Here is a 22,912-nt window from a genome sequence, read left to right as displayed (position 1 = left end):
TAGTTAAAGACGCACTCTCTTGCAAGTTTAAATTTATGAGAATGATGGAAAATTCTACATATCGTTTTAACCAGTTTTAAACACCCCTTTGCCTTAATTTCAAATATACATGCTGCAAATATGCAAGTCATTTCAAACTATGACAAATAAATTCCAAAATATTTAATGTATTCTCTCAAATAAAATGAGCTCATAAAACAACACAACTAATTATTTAAAACAAAAACAAGCAAGTTATTGAAAAAGTATTGTGTGTCACAGGTCACATCAAGTATCCATATACAGTATTGACAAGTGAGGCGTCAAAAATATCCATGCTGATAACATCACAGTGTAAGACACTGGGACAGTGCAGAATTGTGTGTGTGTGTGTGTGTGTGTGTGTGTGTTTGTGGGATGAGGGCTGCAGTTTGGAGTTCTAAGCTCCGTTTTGAGGCTGCTCTGCAGCGCTGTGCTGCACTGAATGTGGCGAGGGTTTTTTCTGCTTTTCTGGACCAGTTCCCACCAATGCTGCATTTCTTTCTCATCAGACACACACACACACACACAGACGCACACACTCAGAGGTGTCCTCTGCTGGTGCAGCAAAGAGTCTGGCAGGGGACGAGCCTCTTTCAGCACTCTGGTATACCGCAGTGAGTGAGCAAACACACACACACACACACGCACACACTCATGTACAGGAAGTCAGGTTCTCTATTTGGTTGAAACAATTGAAAATCTATAAATTCAATCAAGTCTAGGACTTAGAAGTCCCTCATCCATCTTAGTACAACACACACACACACACACACACAGCATCAGAAGAACACAGCGTGTGTTTAAAATAAACAGTCTCATGATTGACCTCAGATCAATGTAATGTAACACAAGCAATAATATACTGTGTCTTGTCTCTCTGTCTCTTAAACACATGCTTTTAAACTACATCCTCTCAGTGTTCTAAGTTTTGCTATAATAATAAACACACATTTATGTTCTGATTACAGCCATGTTTAACAAAGGAGCCTGTGCAAAGTTGGTCCATTTGAGGGAGAAGGATCTCTGGCTGTTCACTGTATTGAATGAAAGTCTAACTCATGTTATCACTATTTTATGACAGACTTCACAGCCACCAGAGGGTGCTTTTTCATATATATCATTTGATTATATATCAAAACTAGAATAGCTAAATTTAAGTTAGAATTTAACCCTTGCAAAAAAATAAAGATAAATAAATAAATACAAAAAAGTCCAACATAAACTAGCATACAATCAGACTCAGTGGGGTAGGTAATAGAAAAAAAATAAACCAATTGTGGTTTTATGGCTTTTTAAACTAGCTTTACCATGTCAAAAGTTCGAAGAGAACACAACATTCACAAAAAATATTTTTTTATTTACTTTTAAAATGTCAATTAAAAGAAAAATCTAAACATTTGTAAAATCTAATAAAACTGTAATGCAATAAAAATTATTTGATATGAACAGACAATAACAAGTACAGTATTTTCTTTGAAACTAGGATTAAAGGATGAATTTACTCACTTGAAAGATATTCTTTAAATGGCAAAATCCATGCAGCATTGATGAACATAATCCACAATTTGAGGTGGTCAGTACAAAGAACAATAACAATAACAGTCCAAGTACTACATTTGTTCAATAATTTTTTTTTCATGCAGTTTCTCTTTGATCCATCCATTCTACCTTTATTTACAAAATGTGTTACAGGTTTTAGAATTTATATTGCTCCCTTAAATGGATAGTTTTTTTTTTTTTTGGTTTTGTTTTTTGCTGCACAAGTTTATTGTAAGTGATGGAAACTGCTGTAAAGTAGTGCAACAGACAAATGCAGAATGACAAAAATTCATACTTATTGGCAGCAGTCAGTCAATGAAGTCAGTTTAAACACATATAAACACTTAATATCTCTCATCTTTTTAAGAATACAAAAGATGGATGATATCACTTTATATATGAAATTTTACCTCACCTTAAGTTTTCATACATAAAAAGTCAAAAATAAAAAAAGGTTATAATAACTAAAAACATATCTCTGTAAAATAGTAGAAGAAAGTAAGCTTCTACCGATCAATTTGCCATCTAGATATTGTCATTTCTTATAATTAGAAAATCCTGTGTTGAAATATGTCATCACTAGTAGTCAAAGATGGGTTAGTCCAGACAATTAACAGCAGAGACTCACAAAAACCCTGAGTCAGGCATCCTTTCTCACAGCACCTGATCCTTTGATTTGTGGTTCTCCATCTCAACAACCATGTCTCCCTCCTGTCTCCGGAATACCCGCACAACAATATAAATGATGAGGATCAGGAGAACAATGCCAATGGATCCACCAACAGCTATTGCCAGAATTCCAATTTCAGAGAATGAAACTGTAAGAAGAAAACAGAAAGTATTCTTAATCCTCGGCTGCCTTATTGAATGTTTATTTTATTCTGATTATTTTAAAATGTGTGTTCTTATTAGTGCTGTCAAACGATTAATTGCATCCAAAATAAATTTTTGTTTTGTTTACATAATATGTATGTGTGCTGTGTATATTTATAATGTATAATATAAATACACACACATGCATGTATATATTGACTTGTATATTGAATATATTTATTTATAATATAAATTATATTAATATAAATATAGACATGCAAATATTTTCTAAATATATACTGTATATATATTATGCAAACAAAAACTTTTATTTTGTATGCGATTAATCGTTTTGACAGCACTAGTTCTTATAAACATTATTATCCTTTTTCATACCAGTACTGGCATCTTGTTTTATTTATTTTATCTTTTATTGTATATACTGTTGATTTGATATTTTCTTTCCCTTTGTATTTTTATATCAATATGGTACAAGATTATCGTTTTAAATCAATGTGATAAACAAGTTAGGTCAAAAGTAATCTAACAGTAATCAAAAATTAGTCTGATTATATTACCTAAAATGTGTAATGTAATGGATTACATTGCTAACTACAAATTCTGTCATGTAATTTGGAATCAGTAACGGAATACAATTTTCAAGTAATCTACCCAGCTCTGCCTGTTAAGTACATTAAACCGAAATAAAGAAGGAAATCTGTTCAAATAACAGGATGTGAAACTTTATCAAAGAATGACCAGTAAACTGAATATCACTCACTATTGCTACTCTTACACTTTTGTTGTCTGTACCATAACAGTCTCAGAGAAGACTGTCTGCTATTCTAGCCTGGTTGATTAGATACTTCTGTCCTTCAGCTGCTGGGATCAAAGAAAGAACATAATATCCTGCTCATACAACCTTCACTTCCACTGCCACACAGGTTTGGAAGGGTGAGTAAATGATTTTTCAAGCTCATTTTTCAAACAAGTAGCCCAGCATCTGCTCTTACCTTTTTCAACGACTCTGAGGCTGATCTCACCTACAAAGCCCTGGATGTCGGGTGGATTTTTGACTTGGCAGCAGTAGGTACCATTAAATATGAACTGCACATTTTGCAGCGTGATGGATGCGTCACCCCTCATTATATCGCCAGACCATACAGCATGACCCTTAAACATGCCTGTTTCTGGGGGAAATGCACTTTTTTGGTAGTGAAAAAACTATGACAGAATAAAAGAAAGAGAGAGAAAGGTTGAAAGTTAAATAGGAAGGAAGGACTTTGACCCACTGAAATATGGTTGGAATTGTGGTTTAAGAAAATTATATTGTAGACTTTTGAACAACGTTTTTAAGAGGGCATTTTCTGTACTCAGCCTCATTTCACCCAGTAGTAAATAAAGATTTTCAAACACATTAACCCATTCAGTCTCACCGTTTCTTCTGTTGTCTTTCCGAGTGGTCGGAAGCTCCAGGATACAGAGACTCTTTCTTCGGAGAGAGGATGTGTAGATTTAAATGTACATTTGAGCCATACATCTGTCCCATTGACTGCCTCCAACTCTGAGGATGTAAACAACTCCATTCCCTCCACCTGATGTACACCTGATAACCATGGATTAACATGTTACTAAGAGAAGTATATAGTGACACAAACAGCTCATCCCATCAACATTTACATTCCCTCACCCTAAACTCGCCACTAAAATGTACATTCTATGGCCTTGAAGCAAACATTGAAAGAGAAAACCATAATGTTACCACAAACTTCGTGACAGATATAGATACTTGTCGTGGAAACACGTTCATGTCATAACTCTCTTCTCAGACCTAATTTACAATCCATTATCAGATCGGTACAATCAGATGTTAAAAAAGTAAAGTTTCTCACATGAAAATCACATAACCATTAAAATAATTTTCTTTTATTAATACTGTATATTGAAATGTAAAAACGGAGATGACAATACCTGTATCTACATATTACATTCTCTATTGTACATGCCATATTTTGACAATCATGTTAAAACCCAACCTTTATACACAACTGAATAGGTATAAAATATTCAGTGCAATCTAAAGAGGTTTAAACAGCCAGTCCTTCCAGCTAACAATTAGCCACAACAATCTGAACCATCAAATCATTTTTACAGTATCACATGTTGGCAAATATTAACCAGCTCATACAGAATAATTCAGTCACTATTGCTGCACTAACTACCCTGAACTAATTATTATGCATTAAGGTAAAGCTTTCATGGGTCCTGCTGTGAACAGTTTAACTCTGCTTAAACTGAGCCTGCAGCCACAGCTAGATCACTCTCTACTCGGTAGTAGGCCTACCTATATAGGCTACTTGTAAATACTCAAATATATTTTGAGTAGTATATTTTTGTGTACGTCATTTTAGATTTTATTTTTTATTTAAAAAATACATTCCATTTCTTCCAATTGTTAGTACGTTTTTCTACCTATATTGTTAATCTTTCTTACAGCACCTGCTATCCCCTTCAAGCCGCTGTAATTCCTGCATTAACCCCCTGAGGATCAATCTAATCTCGTATAATCTTGTTTTATGAACGGCAGCACAGTGTAAATCTGATAAGCGTCTAATAAGTGCCGCAGAATGACACTAAAAATGAGCAGCGGTTGAGTTTGTTACTCCGAGACTACCATAGTATAATGTGACCACAGCAGTCTCAAATTGCCAAACGTAGCAGGCAGAGAATCTTCCTAACAACACCAATAATGACTCGTTTAATAAAATATTTAAAACACATTAAGTTAATCAAACATTTTATACTTATTCCGAAATCAAAGGTGTATCCAGGAAGTAGGAAACTCACCTGTCAAGACAAGCGCACATAGAGCAGGAAACAGGTAAATCCAAACACGACTCATAAGAAAAATACTACTGGAGGAGCTATCAGAGCTCCTTTAAATGGTAGGAGCCTACTATTAACTATATATCTAGCCACTTACTGTATTTATACTCAATATCTGAATATTAGTTATACTTTGGCACTCCTGAGGACAGCGGCCATGCTAAACCACTCATACTGTTTGCTCTTCTCCGTGAGTGGAAAGAGGAGGAGTTTTAAAAGGAGTTTAAAAAAAAAAAAAAACCGGTCAGGACCAGGTCTACCTGCACATCAGTTTCCCAAGTTAACAGCTCTATTTGATGTATCCAGTGCATGCCACTGCATGTTTCTCATAAGCAGTGTAGCAACAACATCCATCCTAATCGAAAGAATAATTAACCCAGTTTCGTTTCCTACAGGCTACAGGGATTTGAATGTTCGTTCCATTTCTTTTTCTCTCCCGCTAAAACAAATGTTATATAAAGTTGTCGGTTATATTCTTAAACGAGACTAAAAGAAAAATATTTTGTCTAACTTTATTTGTACTTGAAAAGTGTGATCACAAAAAGCACACTAATGTAAGTGTGACATTTTTTTTTTTTTTTTTTTTTTTACTCTGCTGCCATCTTGTGGAATATTGAAAAATTGCAGCTGCAGCCTTCAGGTTCAAGTGACGTCATTAATAAAATGATCCTTAAACTATTTGTGACTCTAGACCACAAAACTAATCATAAGTAGCACTTAAATCATTGGGATATTAAGTAATCATGTTCCATGAAGATATTTTGTAAATTACCTACCGTAAATATATCAAAACAATAAGAATAAGATAAAAAATAATAATAATAATTTTATATATGTGTGTGTGTGTGTGTGTGTGTGTGTGTGTGTGTATACTATATTAGCACCCTCAGATTCCAGATTGTCAAATAGCTGTATCTCGGCCAAATATTGTCCGAACAAACCATACATCAATTGAAAGCTTATTTATTCAGCTTTCAGATTATGTATAAATCTTAATTTAAAATAAATTGACCCTTATGACTGGTTTTGTGGTACAAGGTCACATTTAGGCACATAAGCCTTTTCATCTCATAGAAATATTGTAAATGGATCTGTCCTTTTCTTGTGCATAGTGATGTAATTTTGTTAGAACATTTAAACAATTATAACAAAAATGCTTAGTTTTATGAATGCTTAATTTTATCAAAGCTCTGTAGGCTATTGTAGTCTGTTTTTTTATAAGATAAGTAATGTATGGATAATCAGGTAAGCCATATGTTACTTCGGTCCAGTAAATGTTGAAATATTAACAATATTAATATTTTTTCTACGTTTATCTCGTAAAAATAATAAGAGCAAAAATATAGCCTACATGTATCATGTGTGGGTTATGTGGTCAATTAGGTGGTGACTAGAAGAACTTTTACTCCGGCTACAAAAGTATGAACTGAATGGTCAGTCAGACTGCAGGCATGTATTGCTGTGTACAAAATTGTGTACGTTTTAATTATATTCATAATTAAAATGCCTTAGAAATCCAGGTGTCAAATATGATACAGCTTTATTTAGGGTTAGCAATATTAAGTTGTTGTTTATCGAACTGTTCTTAACAAGCTGAATGAAATATAAGCAGGGGACTCTTTCTCGAGTGATGCCGCTTCGATTATAACAGTTATTTCAATCACAGATCTCGGCTTCACGAGGCGGGACGGCGCTGAATGGGAAGTGCGTGATGATGGCTGGAGGCGGAAGTGAGGCTTCCAGAAAGTGCGAGCGCGGTTGCGCAGGGAAGTGGGGAGGTGGTTGGCTGGATGCTATTCGGTTTACATAACCCAAACATTTACTGTGATTTCTTGAAAAGACCTCGCGCTATATACCCTAATAACTGAAACGTCCAACATTATTGTTACTGTGTAGCCTGAGTCAGCTAAGGTTGCATTGCTTTCAAAGGGAGAGCTGGAAAAAACAAAGCCGAGGTGCGCGGCAGCAGAAACACTCATCTGCATCTTCCACCGGACAGTCAGTCCGTCAGTCGACTGCGGTGCTGCTGTACGTGACCGAGGGAGCCCTGCCCTGCTCTGCTGCACACCAGCAGCTCACTCACTGCAGACGGGATTTGCAAACACTGTAGCCAGGTTAGTCAAAAGGAAACGTGCGTAGAGATGGACGTGATGTGCGGGAATGTGGTTTCCTTTTGTCCCGGCTGTTGGTTCATTCTTCTTCGTTATGCCATCAGATAAACAATACTGTGACCATAATCCCTGACAGTAGCAGTCATTAAAGAACATTATGAAGCGTTAATCTTTACCTCACAGCCTCTGCTTCATCCGGGGTCCATCATCATCACCATCCTCCTCCTCCTCCTCCTCCTCATCCTCACAATACTAAAAGCAAAACACAGGCGCTCTTTGTGCGGCGTAACTAGCGTTTATGTATGCGGGATGATATGTGTGCCCTTTCAATGAATTATATTTTGCTATTGACAGTTGAATTACTAAATTTCCACTCACTACAGTCTGAACGAGTCAACCGTTGCTGTTCATTTCCATTACGTCAACACGTCCGCTCATTAGAAGTGTTGTGTTTGTGTTGTAGACTCAGAATGAGCGCTGAGGAGAATCCCGCTGCTGAACCTGCGCCTGTCATCGACGTGCAGGGAGACGGACGCTGGATGTCACAGGTGTGCACCATTACAGAAGACTGTACAAACATGTGCTTGTAACAGCTCAGAGTTGTGCAAATCTTTTCCTATTTTATAACACCTGTCTCCAGTTAAGGATTAGAGTGTAACATGCTTGGATTTGTTGTCCTATATTTTTGCAGCATAACCGGTTTGTGCAGGAGTGCAAGGATGCAGAGCCTGATGTTCTGTTTGTGGGGGACTCAATGGTGCAGCTAATGCAGCAGTATGAGGTGATTATCTCCTTAATGAGTCCGGCCATGTAAGGAGAGTCATGTGCATCTATAACATTCCATTACAATTCCATTTATTCAGTAAGAAGACACTTTTATCCAAATGCATATGAGAATAATTCTAACAGAAGCAATGAATGCAAAGGAGAAACCAACAATTGGTGCTTCCATAAATACAAAAGTAGTAGAGCAGAAGTGCGTGTGTAAAATGCTGAAATGCTCTCAACACGTGAACTAATAAAAACTGGCAGTCAGTGGTTTGCAAGCTGAAAAATAATGTTTTTATATTCAAAATTAATTATAAACTTAGTGTATCATAAGATAATGGTATATTTAAATGATATATCTTAATGTATTTATAAGTATTGTACATGTACTCTTTTAGCCAGTCATAGAAATTTAAATATGAAATTTTAAATAATACTAACAAAACTTTGCCCTAATAATTTAGATTTTTATTTCATTTTAATGACTTACTACCCAGCTCTCAGGAATACTTCAATACTTTAGTGGTCAGAAACTCTTAATGTAAATTGAATATATAGTATTGCAGTAATGGCACTTAAAGCAAGTCTTAACGTTCCAAAATGAAAAAGGCATCACTCATTTTACTTGCACTTTGGTAAATGTGCACCTGATATGTTTTGTGTCTGTTGTAGGATTTAAGCATTTAAATGTTTTTCTATAAATGTACATTGGTTTACATTAGTTTCAGTTGGTTTACAATTCTTATTGGTGCTGGTCTCAGGTGTGGAGGGAACTGTTTTCACCTCTCCATGCTCTGAGCTTTGGGATTGGTGGAGACACAACCTGTAATGTGCTGTGGAGACTACAGAATGGAGAACTGGAGAACATCAGACCCAGAGTGAGGAAGTGTTTTTTCTTTATTTATTGTAACAGCTTTAACAATATTTGTTATGAAGTAAAATGTGTGTTCAATGCTGGAATTGCATCCTTGTTTGTTTTCCACAGGTGGTGGTTTTATGGGTAGGAACTAATAATCATGAGCACACTGCGGATCAAGTTGCAGGAGGAATATTGGCCATTGCACAGTTACTTCTGTCTCGCCTCCCCAAGTCCAAAATTATTGTTTTGGTGAGTTACCTAAACCACTATGTCTAAATCTTGATAATGTGATATTTGTAGTGTTCAAATTAATGCGTATACAGAGTATCAACTCTGAGCAGTTCAGTTATTTGTTCTAAGCTGATTAGTCATAATTCCTGTCATTCAGGGCCTGTTACCAAGGGGAGAGTTTCCTAACCCTCTGAGAGAGAAAAATGCAGCAGTGAATAATTTACTTCGCGCATCTCTTCCTCAACTCGGCGCTGTTCAGTTTATTGATGTGGGAGGTAGTTTTGTCCACTCAGATGGGACTATTTCCTCTCGAGACATGTTCGACTTCCTACATCTGACCGCCGGTGCATACAGGAGCATATCAACGTCTCTCCATGAGCTGCTGCTTCAACTGTTGGAGGAAACACCTCAGGAGAGGCGAGCCTCACTGGTCTAGGATGGGGCACCACATTGGTTAATCACTGAAGAGGCAGGGTTAGGACATGTTGGCTATTCAGAATGTACCTAAAATACTTTATTTAGCAAGACAAAGAAAAGTACAAAAAGAACAACAAAACAAAAGTGGATGTAGGACAGTGGCCAATTTTATATGATCAATGTATATGTATTTAAGATGCATAATAGACAACAGTAAGAGAAAGAAGACTAGATAAGAAATATTTGTGGCAAGAAATAGTTTTTCTTAGGACATGTTGCTTTGCAGTGGGAACAGAGTCTCTTCAAAATCCCATTGTCACACTCTGAACAACCTTTAACAGTAGCACTTACTCTGCCAGCTTCTCCGTGCCTTCATACATGCACTCAGTCACACTCACAGTAGTGTTATGATGATAGCATAATGATTCAGACACAAGAGAAATCATGCCTTTGAAATATGTATGTCTTGCTCCCAATTTCAAGTTCTTTGGCACGGAGGCGTCTGAGACCTCCTCTTTCTCTTTTGCCCTTTCATATTCCCAATAACTCAATATAGACTGGAGTGAAAACCATCAAACCATGCCATACCTTGTGTGTGAGAGTTTGAGTGTGAGAAAGCTCCTCTTCTTAAGCATCTAATGCACAACCATGAGGTTTTCAGTGTTAATATTTATCTCACTTGCATCCCTGTTTTTGTGTATGTGTCCATGCGCTCTATAAAGTATTATGTAAAGAGTTAAGCGTGAGTATGGGAGAGCCAGTGGGCAAGAAGTCATATATAAAGTTGTGTGTGCGTATGTATATATAAATATAATCTGTTAGTATTAATGTACAGTACTGGTGCTGGTGTATGTGAATGTTTTTGTGTTCGAGTGTAAGAGATCAACCATCTATAACTATTTGTATGGCCCTCAAAGCGTGCACAATTACTGTGGCACAACTGCCACTTGCTTCAGATCCAAGCATTCCTAATAAATCAGCAGGGATCGAACCTCATATGTGTATAATTTATTTCACATGCTGTTAATATGCAATGTTTATATCAGCTTCTTTTTACAACATTTGTACTATGCTTGCATAATGCTTTCAAAAATGACCAAGAGTTTCTACATCTATATTCAGTCAGTTATTTTAAAACGGTCTGCTTGAATATTCATTGATCAGACTTTTTTTCAAATGCAAGAATATTAGATCATAGTGCATTGTAAAACAACACAGGACATGGGAGGTGCATCTTGCTGGAGGCAAATATATTTTGTACCGTTCATGATTTTGAGACTTGTACTCCGAATCTGCTTCAGAAATGACAAAATCGTAAAACGTTTTCAGTCACTAGAGGGAGACATAACACAACTGCTGAATCATGTTTATAATTTGAAATCATTCCTTAAGAAAAGCAATACGCCACCAACTTGGAAAGGTAAACAAACCGCCACTGTAATGTAATGGTAGGCCTACAACATTTAATGAGTGGGTCCTTTCTACCCATCTAAAAAGATGATTATCTTCTGTTAGTTGATAACACGAGAATAAACCTTGTACTGATTTAAAAACATCGAGTACGCCTGTCATCACCATCGAGTCATCATAAACTATCAGAATAACTGAAACTGCTCAAAATCCTATACTATAAAGTACTACATATCTACTATAAATCAGTTCACAAATACTACAGGGCAATGACATGCTCTTCATCAATATGTCTATTTTATGGGGTCGACAGGGATTCATGCAGGTTGCATGAGTAGACAAGTTCCTGCTGACAATGACACAAGCATGAAGTTCATGAACCGCGTGCTCTGTATATTAGCATGTAGTGCTCAGAACACACTGTTTGACTGCACATTTGAGATGATGACGACGACTGTAAAGTCTATTGCCAAGTAAAAGAAAAATGTTACTTTAAATAGTACAACAGACAAAGAGAGTGCGTCAACAAAGACGTACTATATTTTACACCCCCAGTACAGTCTGTTTTAGTGGACAATGTTTTCTTCATCGTGTTGATTTATGAATACTAAACTGAAATGTTTTCAATTTTCAGTCAGCATAAGCCAAATCAAGAGACTTTTGCTTGAGAATGTGAACAGCCGAGTAAATCAAGGGACAAAGATAACTAGTTGATCAATGACCCCTGACTAGTTATGTCTTTGTTTGGTTGGCAGTTGATAAAATAGGATTTGGAGCAGGAGGTGGAGATCAAGGTTTGCTACACGTTGCTAAATGTTTTGAGATAACTTCACAGTCTTGTCATAGTTTCACGATTACCAATTTATGACAGCGAGATGTAATCACATGAATGCATTGTATTCAATAACAAACGGCTTAAATCACAAACCAATAAATGCAACCGACAGAGCACCAGAATATAATAAAAAAAAATTGTTCTAGCCTTCTTTAATTGCTGAATTTCAGCACTTAGATTTACATTAGACAATTTAGTTTTTGGCTTCTAATGCTGAATTGTATCAGTGAATATTGATTTACTAAATAAATATTTGTCCCAATAATCATTGTTTAGATGCAGTTAAACGTCTCATAAAATTGATATGCTGATTTAACTAATGTAGATATCAGTAATATCTGAAAAATGACTTTAGAAATGCCAGTTAAAATATTTTCTCTGGCAGAAATAATGTCATTGAATATTTACAAGTAATTCCATTTTGTGAGACTGACAGAACCTGCATTGACGTATCTGCAGATATCTAAAAGGCATCTCTTATTGCGCTTAAACTTTGAACCTCTGATACGTAAGAGGACAGGGTTCCAAATCCACATGCACTGTTCCTGCCTTATATAAGACCTTTGCCTCTGCTGTCCGTCCTCGCACATTCAGAGCAGCACCACTCAGGTAAGAGATCAAACCAGCAGGAGAGGAGGAATGGATCAAGGGAATATCAAAGTAAATCTTGGTTGAACAGCGTTATAATAAATGTTTTCTGTTTCAGAGCTTAACCATGAAATTCGTGGCTCTTGCACTGACCATCCTCTTGGCTGTGGGTAAGTAACACTGATTTTTCCTTAGTAATTTAAATTTACTTCATGTTTAACTATTCAAAAACTAATGATTTTGTTAATGCTTTGCTTTTTCTTGGTGACTGTTTGACCACCTGTTTCTTGACATAGTTTAAAGACTTCACTGTCCTCCCTTTTGGTTTCTGAAGCTTTTCCGTGTCTTCTCAGGTTCCCAGGCCCATTTCCTGCAGGCTGATGCTCCTTCTCAGCTGGAGCACTACAAGTCAGCAGCCTTGGTGTACCTGACCCAGGTCAAGGAGCAGGCTCAGAAGGCCCTCGACAATTTGGACGGAACCGACTATGAGCAATACAAGTAAGAGCCATATCTTATCATGATGACCTCTACATTGTCATGTCTCTCACTCTTTTCTCCTTTGCGCCTTAATCTGCTGTTTGTGGTTTTTACTTCTCCCAAATCCTTTTTTCCCCTTCAGTGATTCTCAAAATAAGAATATCATGTCACACTTCAGTATCTCGTCATTTCAAGTCAAGTCTCAGATATTTATATAATATGGATTGCTTCAAAGTAGCTTCGCATTAAAAAAAGAAAAGAGAACATAGTGTTAATGGTGCCTCAGTTATGAACTAATTTAATGTAAGCTTTAAAGGAGATCTACAGAAGTAAATGGTATTGCTATTCAGCTCAATTTAGTTTGGTGTTTCAATTCCGTTCGATAACTATCAATACTGCAAATTATGAAAAGTTTTTCAGCTATAAGCAGCTCCACAGAATGCAATATCATTATTCAGCTCAAATCAGTGCAGCATTGATTCAATTCAGATTAATAACTGTCGATGTTGTAAATGTTGATGTCATTAACCAGCTCAATTCATTTTGAATTTTATCATCATCCTATATTAGCAGTGCAGTTAAATCACTGATGTTACTGTATTAATATTAATTAAGCGTCTGAGCGAGCCAAAGGCAACAGCAAGGAACCAAAACTCCATGGGATAGTAGTGGAGGGAGGGGGAACCTTGGGAGAAACCAGGCTCAGTTGGGTGGCCAGTTCTCGTCTGACCTTAATGAACAAGCAAAGTGTGATTTATGATTCCAGACTTTCACCTGAAATGGTTTGTGATTGAGTTTCCCAAATGTATGTTCTTTTCTCTTCAGGCTGCAACTTTCAGAGAGCCTGACTAAACTCCAAGATTATGCCCAGTCCACCTCCCAGACTCTGACTCCATACGCTGAGACCATCTCCAACCAGTTCCTGGAGAACACCAAGCAGCTGCGCGAGCGTGTCATGACTGACGTTGAGGACCTCCGTTCCAAGCTGGAGCCCCACCGTGCTGAGCTGTACGGAGTACTGCAGAAGCACTTTGACGAGTACCGTGAAAAGATGGAGCCCGTCTTCCAGGAGTATGCCAACCTGAACCGTGAAAATGCTGAGCAGCTGCGTGCCAAGCTGCAGCCCCTGATGGAGGAGATGAGGCAGAAGTTCGAGACCAACGTTGAGGAGACCAAGTCTAAACTCGTGCCGATGGTCGAGGCCATACGCACTAAGCTGACCGCGAGTCTGGAGGAACTGAAGACCATGGCCGCCCCCTATGCTGAGGAATACAAGGAACAGCTGATGAAGGCTGTCGAGGAGGCCAGAGAGAAGCTTGCCCCACACACCCAGGACCTCCAGACACGCATGGAGCCCTACATGGAGAATGCCAGGGCCAGGTTTGCACAGGTGTATGAAACCATCTCCAAAGCCATCCAGGCATAAAAAGGCACAAGGACTTTGCACACTCAGATCCTCAGGCAACAGCAAAGAACAGATATTCTTGTGTTTGGTTATGGAAGGAGTGTAGATGCAAGGGTTGTGTTATGAATGTTTATTATGTTCAAGTTAAATAATCTTTGATGTAATAATGCAAACAAATAAAATGCAAAAAAAAAAAAAAAAAGTTCTTTGTGTCAATGGCATCGTCTTCCATTCTGAAACAATATGGTATAATATCCCATTACAGTTTTTATATTGAACAATATTATCATTTATTTTAAAAAAAAAGGTAACTATCAGTGATTACAAAACATTTCCTCAATGTATAAAGCTCTTCACATAAAGGCATCAGCTGATCCTTAATTTAATAAAATACAGAAATAATATAACTGCAGCACTTTCCAGTTAAGTACAATTTTGTATCACTTGGAAAAGTTCTGAAAGAAACATTTTATTTTGTTTTGGAGATTGTATGTATGGGAAATGACCTTTATAAAAGCGTACATAATGAGGATTATACTTCAGGGTTTGTTTGAAAATCTTTGAATTAACACTGAATACTGAAAAAACTACTATTCATATTGTGAGGGTTTCCATTGATCTGCAAAGTAGCATCAATTACTATATAAACAACATACTGTCAGTTTAATAATAATAATAATAATAATTAACTGACCAGGAATGGAACAATATGTTTTTATATTAACCAGAGTTACCATAGAATTACAAAAACTTAATTCACAAGTGTCTTGATAACTATTTATATGATCATTCCACTTATTTTTTATGCAGGTATAGGCTCAGCTATGAGTGTGTCTTTTGTCCTGAAGTCAGACCTCACTTGGATGGGCAGAAAGGACAGGAGTTATTCTTGCTGGTCTTGAGCCAAACACTAACACACTAAAGAAAAGGAGAGAAAAACAGTTATTAGAACACAGACAAGGCAAATAATGTGCCTTAAATGTATTTTATAAAGGTTACACACTCACTTCTTTGTGCATGTTATGGGAACACTTGGTGTTGTACTGGCTTCCAGCATCCACGGGATTCTGACACATCAAACAAAACTTCCGGGTAGAGGACTGAGAGAAACAGAGAAAAAAGGTGTATATTTATATGGGTAAAAAAATTAAAATGAATGACCAAAGTATATAGAGGTATTCTAATACATTCACATAATCTGAATACTGGTTTTCCTGGTTGGCTTATGGATATACCTTAGGAAATAAAATGCAGTATTATAGTATTACCCTACTGTAAAATATAGTAGGGTTTTGTAATGAGATTATAAAACAGCAATAATATTGTTGTTAATGTGTGTTCAACATTCCCAAAAGATTTAATATCCTGTAATATGGGGTTAATTTGTCTCACTTTTTTGTCGTATTTAAGCTACTAGCATGCATCCTGAATTAGGAATATTAGTTTTACCTTTGACTCATTTCTCCTTACCAAGAGGACAACTTCAAAGTGGTCCAGCTGATCCTACACTCCCCTACAGTTCAGAGGATTTTTTGAAAAATATGATTTAAGAAAAGGGGTTTAAAGTTGAATTGTACCTGTGTTGGTCTTGTGTGGAAGACCTGAGCAACTGGGGGTTGGAAATGAGGCCTCATGGGATGTGGCGGCTGGGCTACGGGACGCTGAATCAGACCAACTGAAACAGGAAAGGCTCTTGCTCCAGATGGAGGCGCTATAGGCCCTGGAGGCTACAACAGCGATAAAGTTAAAAATGATACGAGCAATGCACAGAACGAAACGAACAATAAAAACACATTATGTACAAGTGAAATAAGAATTATTTAATTACACACCGGTTTTTGGTTCTGAGCAAGTCTCAGTGCAACCTGCTGAGTAAGGTCATCAATCGACATTCCAGCCATGGTACCACGCTCACTCTTGATTTGCTGTAGAACACGTGTCAACTGATCTCTAATGCAGACAAAAACAGAGATCATTTACAAAAAGCAATCAACAAACTATCAAAGGAAGACAAAAAAAATCTACTAAAATTACACTGGCTCCTAAAAATGTACTTGGACGCAAAAAAGCTTATCAAAAAACTGTGTAATTTCAGTACCTTGTGCATTGTGGGAAATGTGAGCCCAGTCTCTCCAGCAGCTTGTCCAGTTTTCCTGCTGGCGCAGGATTGGAGGGAAGGGGCTGGGGGGAGGAGGAGTTACGAGCAGACGTAGATGGCATGAATGTTTGGGGAAGGCGCACTGCAGCTTGGGGTTGAAAACTGGCACCGTGATTATTTGGCAATACAACAAAGGCGCCTGCTGAGGCAGCTGGAACACCTACATGTGTCTGTGGTAGGATCTGTGGGGCTGGTGTGACAGGAGCATGGGATGAGGTTTGAGGCAGGGAGATCGTTTGCATGGGTATTTGAGGGGCAGGTGCATGAGCTGTCATGGGAACATAAATGTTTGGAACGTGTACAGATTGTGGACCTATCGTGACGGGTAGGTATGCTGTGGTTTGAGGAGATGGGGCAGAAAGTGGCGGTGTGGCCCTTTGGGGTGGTGTGATTGAGGAGTGGAGTTGTGGGTGAACTATAGGAGGAGAAGTTGTGGTAGTCGGCAGACCACTGTTGAAAACGGGATGGGATGCAGGACTCTGAAGTGGACTCATTATCATCTCCAACTTCGGAAAGCCAAAAATAAATGCACACACACAAAATATACATTACTTACATAATTACTTTTTAAACTAAAACTGTGTTTAAATGTAACTTTTTAATCATTGTTTTTGCAGTCACATTATATTCACAAAACATAAATATGTCTGGATAGGCCATGTTTCGAACTGTGGAAAGCCAGCTACTCTACAACAGCTAGTTTATAAACTCTCTACCGGATTATCAGCCATATATGCCATCATACACTAGCGTTCAATGGTTTGGGTTCAGTGAGAATTTGTTTTGAAAGAAATTAATACTTTTCAGCAAATATTCAGCAAAGAAACATTTAATTTGCAATGCTGCAAAAGATTTCTATTTCAAATAATTGCTGTTCTTTTGAACTTTCTATTAATCAAGAAATCCTTAAAAAAAATAAAGTAAAAAAAGCGTATTATGGTTTCCTCAATTTTTTTTTTTTTTTTTTTTTACATTGATAAGAAATTATCCTTGGGTACCAAATCAGCATATTAGAATGATTTCTGAAGGATCATGTGTCACTGAAGATCGGAGTAATTCAGCTGTGCCATCACAGGAATAAATTATATTTTGAAATGTATTCAAAAAGACAACAGTTTTTACTTCTAATGATATTTCACAACATTATTATTATTATTATTATTTATTTAATTTTTTTTACTGTATTTTAGATCAAATAAATGCTGTCTTGGTGAACACAAAACACAGTAATGTACCTCCAACCATAGGCCAAATGAATAAACTGACACTTACTGTAGGCACTGGTGGAAGATGCGGGACCGAGACTGAAGGCAAACTGTCCAGCTGTTCACCTCTCTGCAGGAGTTGATGGTTTTCATTAAACTTATTCTGTGAGTGAAAAACAGAAGGACAGAGTGAGAGAAGCTGCTAACTCCCTTCACCTGTATTCCAGCTATATTAGCTCCTCCCCTCACCTTTAGTCCCACCAGATTGCTGCGGATGATCGCTACATTCTGCTCCCACTTCTGCCGCTGGAGCAGGTGGTTCTGGGAAGGATTTAATCTGTCCAGAATAAACACAAATCCAAAATGAATCATATCACCTTTACGCATACACACATATTGCACAGACATTAACAGACATTAATTCACACACAGTACCTGAGAAAATTCAGATATTTTTCAGCATCTGCAATCCAGTCCTCCACTTGAGAAAGAGCAAGCTCTTTCTGCATCTCTAACGCAGCTATCTGCTCACACAGACACAGGCAAAAATACACAGTCAGTAATATACATGATTCATTACACTGTCTGTGAGATTTCTAGAAGATGTTTGCTGTGAAGGGGCAGCATTTACCTCATCTTGAAGAACAGTCTGGTTGGCCTGCTCTGCCTGTCTGCAGAGTGTCTCCATTTCCACCCTCAGGTCAGCTATTTCCTGCTCCCAGGACAGCCTGTCACATACACAAGCACACAAAAAACAGATAAACACAGATACAGAGACATTGTAGGTATTTCTTCTTTTACGTTTTTAATGTTTTACTTTTCTTGATTCTGTTCCTCAATCAGCATCTTGAGTTTCTTTTCTGTGTCCTCCAGCTCCTGAGCCAGTCTAAACACACACAAATCTTATTTAAATTCAATGACCCATCCAATATTATATGCACTCAGAAAGGATTGCATAAAATTGACCAATAGCGACCAAAAGACATTTATAATGTACAATGAGTTATTTAAAAAAAAAAAAAGAGTTTTTTTTAAAAAGTTTATATTAATTAGGGATGTACGATATATCGGCCACCATATCGGTATCGGCCGATAAATGTAAATTTTTCTGTTATCGTTATCGAACCGATAAGAAAATTTGGCCGATATATTAAAGCCGATAAATAATGCGTTATTTCCTGCAGAGGCCCTTCAGATGCGCACCGTTCGCCATAATGGTTTTTAATTGCTTGAAATATTATTGGAATCACTTCAAAAAGGAAAATACAGTGAAGTGCAACATGTGCAGGGCAAGTCTGTCATATTATAATGAGAACATTACTGTTAAATAATTAATGTAATCTTTGTGCTCCCGTGTTTTAGCGCGTTGTTACAGGAAGAGCGCATCCACAACGGATCTACACATTCACATGACTAGCACAGTTAAGTTCGCTTGTGTATTTGCAGCCTTTTGTGCAATTGTAGGTTGTAATATTGTGTTTATTTTATGCATATATATATATATATATATATATATTTATTTATCTCATAGGCCTATAGAATTCGTTTGGTTAAGTTAATAGATCGCTTCTGTGATCATCTTTAGCTCAGCGCATGCAGCTCAAACAGCAGCGCACAACATTAATAACTAGGCCTATATGATTGGGACTATCATATATTATAATGAGAACATATTATTATAAAGCGTTGTGAATTCTTTGGTCTAATTTGTCGTGTTTCAGCGCGTTGTTGCGGGGAGAGTGCATCCACAACAGAAGTTACACATTCTGGTTAGCACGTAACAGTTCGAGTTTACTTGTGCATTTGCGTCTTTTTTATATACAAGTTGTAATGTTTATTTTGTATAAATAGCTGATTAATCTCATATATGATTCGTTTCCTTGAGTTAAATAAGCTGCCAGTTCATTCAGCTCTTCAGTTTCAGCGCACGCAGCTCGAACAGCAATGCACAACATTAATAACAATGATTGGGACTATCATATAATATCATAATGAGAACACTATTATAATAAGACGTTGTGAATTCTTTGGTTTAATTTGTCGCATTTCAGCGCGTTATTGCGGGAAGAGCCAAGAGCATCACATCTTATTACCACATTACTCGCGCATTTGCGTCTTTTTGTGCATATACAAGTTATAATATTATGTTTATGTTGTATAAATAAGCGCTTCAGTTTACTGGTGTTCATTCAGCTCTTCAGCAGCGCACGCAGCTAAAACTGCATGCTGCTATTTGAAACAGTGGTATTAATTTAAGATACTTTTTCAAAATCATTGATATATTAATAATAATAACCACCACTTTTATTTTTATCTTATTATATTAATCAACAATATGGTTTAATTAAAATGATTTAATTGTCGGTGCAGAGGCTATTCCGTTTAATTTATCCATGGCACATGATTTTTTTAATATTTTTTTTTTTGTTTACATGTAACGTTATGTAATGTTGTCCAGTGACTTGTTTGCGTTAAGCAGTTTTTTATTTATGTGTAAGGCTGTTTTATGTTTGATTTATGTTGAAGTTTTTAATGGCATTTAATGGTGAGACTTTTTTTTTTGTAATCAGGCTCTCAAAAATTACATAAAAATTTGGATTTAGATTTATCGGCCAACATATCGATTACCGGCTTTCATTTATATAGAATTATCTGTACCGGCCAAAATTTTCATATCGGTGCATCCCTAATATTCATTTGGGGCACCAAATCAGCATATTAAAATGATTTCAAAAGGATCATGTGACACTGAAGACTGAAATAAGTAAAAGTAAAATTCAGCTTTGCCAAAAACATTAATTACATCTTAAAATATATTAAAATGGCTAAATTGTGATATTACTGTTTCACACTAGTTTTGATCAAATAAATACAACCTTGCAGAGAATAAAAGTGCCCAAAGCGCACAGCTGGATTTGATAAATTACCTTGTTTTCTCGTCTTCCATTCGCTCTTTCTCTGCAGTAAGCTCTTGCCGCTTTACCATGAAGTTTTTCCGTGTTGTCTTGCTGCTATTCAGCTCCAATTTAACTTGCAAAGACTCAATTTTTTCAATAAAACCCTACACAAAAATAAAATAAAATAATTTCAACAATAAAAATTAGGTAATGCCAGAGACTTTTGACTAAGATGCATCTGCACAAAGAAGCATTCCCTAGTGAGTTCAAATGAGATTAAGCACTGCTATTCAAATAACCATGTGTAAAATGTCAGAACCTCTACAAATTGTATATAGTCAGGGGCGCCGCTACGTTTCACATTTACCCGGGCCCCTGCTTTCCAGGGGGGTGGGGTCCCCCTCGTTAGAAATCGAGATTGCGGACCGTGGGGGGGGGGGGGATGTCCCCTCGTTAGAAATAGCGGTCGGAGGGGGGTGTTCCACCTCCGTACAGATAAGTTCCGCGTTCCTCTTGGTAAACTGGTCCCCCTTGGAAGAAATTGCCTCCAACCCTGCATCGTCAAGACCTTAGAAATGTCCTTACCTTCCCCCCTCTTACAGCGCCCCTGTATATAGTGGTAGTTTCTTTATGTAAAAATGTGATGCTGAACCTGGTACTGATGATTTCTGTCATCTCTCGTCTTTTCCATACTGCGGACATGGAGGTTGTGCTCCTCCTGCTCCGCTGCATGCTGCTTCACAAGAGCTTCATACTGCTCACTCAGCTCAATACTGCAGTCTTCTAAAGCACACTACAAAGAAAGAGAGAAAGAAAAAAGATATACATTAGGGTCTGAAAGTCTGATACTATTCAAAAATTACTATTCCAGGAAATAAAGAGAACAATAAAACAACAACAAAAAAGGAAATATTTACTTTGAACCCCACTGCACACAAATTCACATTTGTAAACACATTTATAAACTCCACAAACGGTTAAACAAAAAAGCACAGGGTTCCAAGGCTGATTTTTTCTTTCTCCAAACTCTAATTTAAAAAACAAGTCTGACATTTTTGCTACAAATCTTTCAAAAGAACAAGAACAAGGCTGTTCTGTCCAGCGGTACAAGGCTAAAGTCACTCACACACACACACAATCAAATACTGGTTACACTGTCATGTAAACCCATAACAAATTTAAAACAAAACATGTTTTGGCCAATTTATGAGCATTTCAAGGACCACTTCAAATGTCCTTACAAGTCTGTTCATCATGTTTCACTATATTTGTGAGGATATTTTCAAACGTGTTGTTCGCTAGCATAGCTTGTACACACACACACACACACACACAAACACACACACACAGTTTTCCCTGTTGTATGGAGTCCAACTTTATGATCATCACCTGTGGGGACCACTCTCTAATGGTTTTAGAGGTCTGAAAAAAATATAGAAAACCATTGCCTATACCTTGTCAGTTCATTTATTTGAAGTAGTGTAATGACTTGACAATGCTAAATGGGGACTTCTAAAAAAGAATTGAGTGAACATGCCTGATAGGGAACTTATTTGTATATTATTTGCATAATACACACACTTTCCCATTTGATTTGTGGGGACCTTGCAACAACATGTATATTAGTAATAACAAAAGCATTTACAACAAGTAAATCAGATTGCATTTGTCCATTTGTACTTCTACAACTAAGTAAAATTAAAAGATACAGCAGTAGTAGAAAACAGTTTAAATTAAAAATTTAGCTAAGATTAGTTGTTCCTAAGTAGTGGTTGAGATGCGATGAGTCCTGCAATTGGTGATAGTGATGCATAGCTTCACTCTTGCATAGAACACCTAGTGTTCTGTATGTAGTCATCGTCACAACATTCAGAATTTTTGGTTTGATTGATTGATTGACTGATGTTCCAAGGTTTCACAAGAATCACAGTGTGATTGAAGTGTACAGATAAAGAAGTGAAAAACTTGGATATTTTTCAACCCATATTACCCTACAAGTGAAACCTTTAAACTTCAAACGATTTTCTTCAATTGTAATGATTTAACTGTATATCCACAGCCAACCATCAGCTACTAGTTACCCTGTTAATTATTAAGGTCCATTCACACCAAGAATAATAACTATAAAGAAAACTATAATCAGCATCCACACCAGTGAACAATACTGTCCGTTTATTCTAAGCACATGCTCGTCTGTTGCTTTAAATTCTCGAGCACGTTACAGCAGGATTGATTCTGATTGGGTGTCACCGTTTTTATTGTTCATCAGCTGGAAAAAAAATTCCTCTGAAA

At 37.0% G+C, this 22,912-nt stretch overlaps 4 protein-coding genes across 7 annotated transcripts in view; 2 read left to right on the top strand and 2 right to left on the bottom strand.

The window, feature by feature from the left end:
* Nucleotides 1-1,242: 1,242 nt before the first annotated feature.
* mpzl2b (myelin protein zero-like 2b) lies at nt 1,243-7,867 on the bottom strand. 4 transcript variants are annotated; one of them, XM_058777626.1, is made up of 5 exons: nt 7,749-7,867; nt 7,547-7,622; nt 3,810-3,979; nt 3,387-3,597; nt 1,245-2,378 (listed from the first exon to the last, which is right to left on the bottom strand). In XM_058777626.1, exons 3-5 carry the CDS (start codon nt 3,957-3,959, stop codon nt 2,215-2,217), a joined length of 525 nt encoding a protein of 174 aa, XP_058633609.1. In that variant the 5' UTR covers nt 3,960-3,979; nt 7,547-7,622; nt 7,749-7,867; the 3' UTR covers nt 1,245-2,214. The 4 variants fall into 4 exon arrangements, with proteins under 4 accessions (XP_058633611.1, XP_058633609.1, XP_058633610.1 ...); XM_058777628.1 differs by lacking the exons at nt 7,547-7,622; nt 7,749-7,867 and adding an exon at nt 5,357-5,464 and having other exon boundaries at nt 1,243-2,378; XM_058777627.1 differs by having other exon boundaries at nt 7,547-7,807.
* On the top strand, nt 7,164-10,801 carry pafah1b2 (platelet-activating factor acetylhydrolase 1b, catalytic subunit 2). Its single transcript, XM_058777629.1, has 6 exons — nt 7,164-7,373; nt 7,834-7,918; nt 8,062-8,151; nt 8,900-9,016; nt 9,124-9,246; nt 9,386-10,801. The coding sequence occupies exons 2-6, from the start codon at nt 7,841-7,843 to the stop codon at nt 9,662-9,664; spliced, it is 687 nt and encodes a 228-aa protein (XP_058633612.1). The 5' UTR covers nt 7,164-7,373; nt 7,834-7,840; the 3' UTR covers nt 9,665-10,801.
* A 195-nt stretch (nt 10,802-10,996) lies between these two features.
* Nucleotides 10,997-15,046, top strand: apoa1a (apolipoprotein A-Ia). The gene is made up of 5 exons (XM_058777621.1): nt 10,997-11,065; nt 12,350-12,499; nt 12,597-12,648; nt 12,832-12,976; nt 13,781-15,046. The coding sequence occupies exons 3-5, from the start codon at nt 12,606-12,608 to the stop codon at nt 14,379-14,381; spliced, it is 789 nt and encodes a 262-aa protein (XP_058633604.1). The 5' UTR covers nt 10,997-11,065; nt 12,350-12,499; nt 12,597-12,605; the 3' UTR covers nt 14,382-15,046.
* A 92-nt stretch (nt 15,047-15,138) lies between these two features.
* The window catches only part of rnf214 (ring finger protein 214), a 24,242-nt gene continuing 16,468 nt past the window's right edge, over nt 15,139-22,912 (bottom strand). The window contains exons 5-16 of the mRNA XM_058777620.1: nt 21,273-21,413; nt 20,651-20,784; nt 18,541-18,609; nt 18,355-18,451; nt 18,159-18,247; nt 17,973-18,060; nt 17,791-17,886; nt 16,459-17,024; nt 16,193-16,310; nt 15,938-16,087; nt 15,368-15,460; nt 15,139-15,278 (exon numbers count right to left, since the gene is read on the bottom strand). Coding sequence (XP_058633603.1) covers nt 15,216-15,278; nt 15,368-15,460; nt 15,938-16,087; nt 16,193-16,310; nt 16,459-17,024; nt 17,791-17,886; nt 17,973-18,060; nt 18,159-18,247; nt 18,355-18,451; nt 18,541-18,609; nt 20,651-20,784; nt 21,273-21,413 — 1,704 coding nt within the window. The 3' untranslated portion in view covers nt 15,139-15,215. The remainder of the gene's footprint in view (nt 15,279-15,367; nt 15,461-15,937; nt 16,088-16,192; nt 16,311-16,458; nt 17,025-17,790; nt 17,887-17,972; nt 18,061-18,158; nt 18,248-18,354; nt 18,452-18,540; nt 18,610-20,650; nt 20,785-21,272; nt 21,414-22,912) is intronic.

The sequence above is a fragment of the Onychostoma macrolepis genome, chromosome 05 (genome assembly GCF_012432095.1).
Source record: "Onychostoma macrolepis isolate SWU-2019 chromosome 05, ASM1243209v1, whole genome shotgun sequence".
In the NCBI taxonomy this organism is placed as follows: Eukaryota; Metazoa; Chordata; class Actinopteri; order Cypriniformes; family Cyprinidae; genus Onychostoma; species Onychostoma macrolepis.
This window is presented reverse-complemented; position numbering and strand designations above follow the sequence as displayed.

What these genes read in the sequence shown, in the direction of transcription:
- apoa1a (XM_058777621.1), top strand. Translation starts at nt 12,606, where the DNA reads ATGAAATTCGTGGCTCTTGCACTGACCATCCTCTTGGCTGTGG. An exon ending in GACCATCCTCTTGGCTGTGG is followed by an intron (nt 12,649 to 12,831) that starts GTAAGTAACACT and finishes GTGTCTTCTCAG; the next exon opens with GTTCCCAGGCCCATTTCCTG. An exon ending in ACCGACTATGAGCAATACAA is followed by an intron (nt 12,977 to 13,780) that starts GTAAGAGCCATA and finishes TTTTCTCTTCAG; the next exon opens with GCTGCAACTTTCAGAGAGCC.
- mpzl2b (XM_058777625.1), bottom strand. Translation starts at nt 5,275, where the DNA reads ATGAGTCGTGTTTGGATTTACCTGTTTCCTGCTCTATGTGCGCTTGTC. An exon ending in ATGTGCGCTTGTCTTGACAG is followed by an intron (nt 3,980 to 5,220) that starts GTGAGTTTCCTA and finishes CATGGTTATCAG; the next exon opens with GTGTACATCAGGTGGAGGGA. An exon ending in CCTCAGAGTCGTTGAAAAAG is followed by an intron (nt 2,379 to 3,386) that starts GTAAGAGCAGAT and finishes TTCTTCTTACAG; the next exon opens with TTTCATTCTCTGAAATTGGA.
- pafah1b2 (XM_058777629.1), top strand. Translation starts at nt 7,841, where the DNA reads ATGAGCGCTGAGGAGAATCCCGCTGCTGAACCTGCGCCTGTCATCGAC. An exon ending in ACGGACGCTGGATGTCACAG is followed by an intron (nt 7,919 to 8,061) that starts GTGTGCACCATT and finishes ATATTTTTGCAG; the next exon opens with CATAACCGGTTTGTGCAGGA. An exon ending in TGGAGAACATCAGACCCAGA is followed by an intron (nt 9,017 to 9,123) that starts GTGAGGAAGTGT and finishes TGTTTTCCACAG; the next exon opens with GTGGTGGTTTTATGGGTAGG.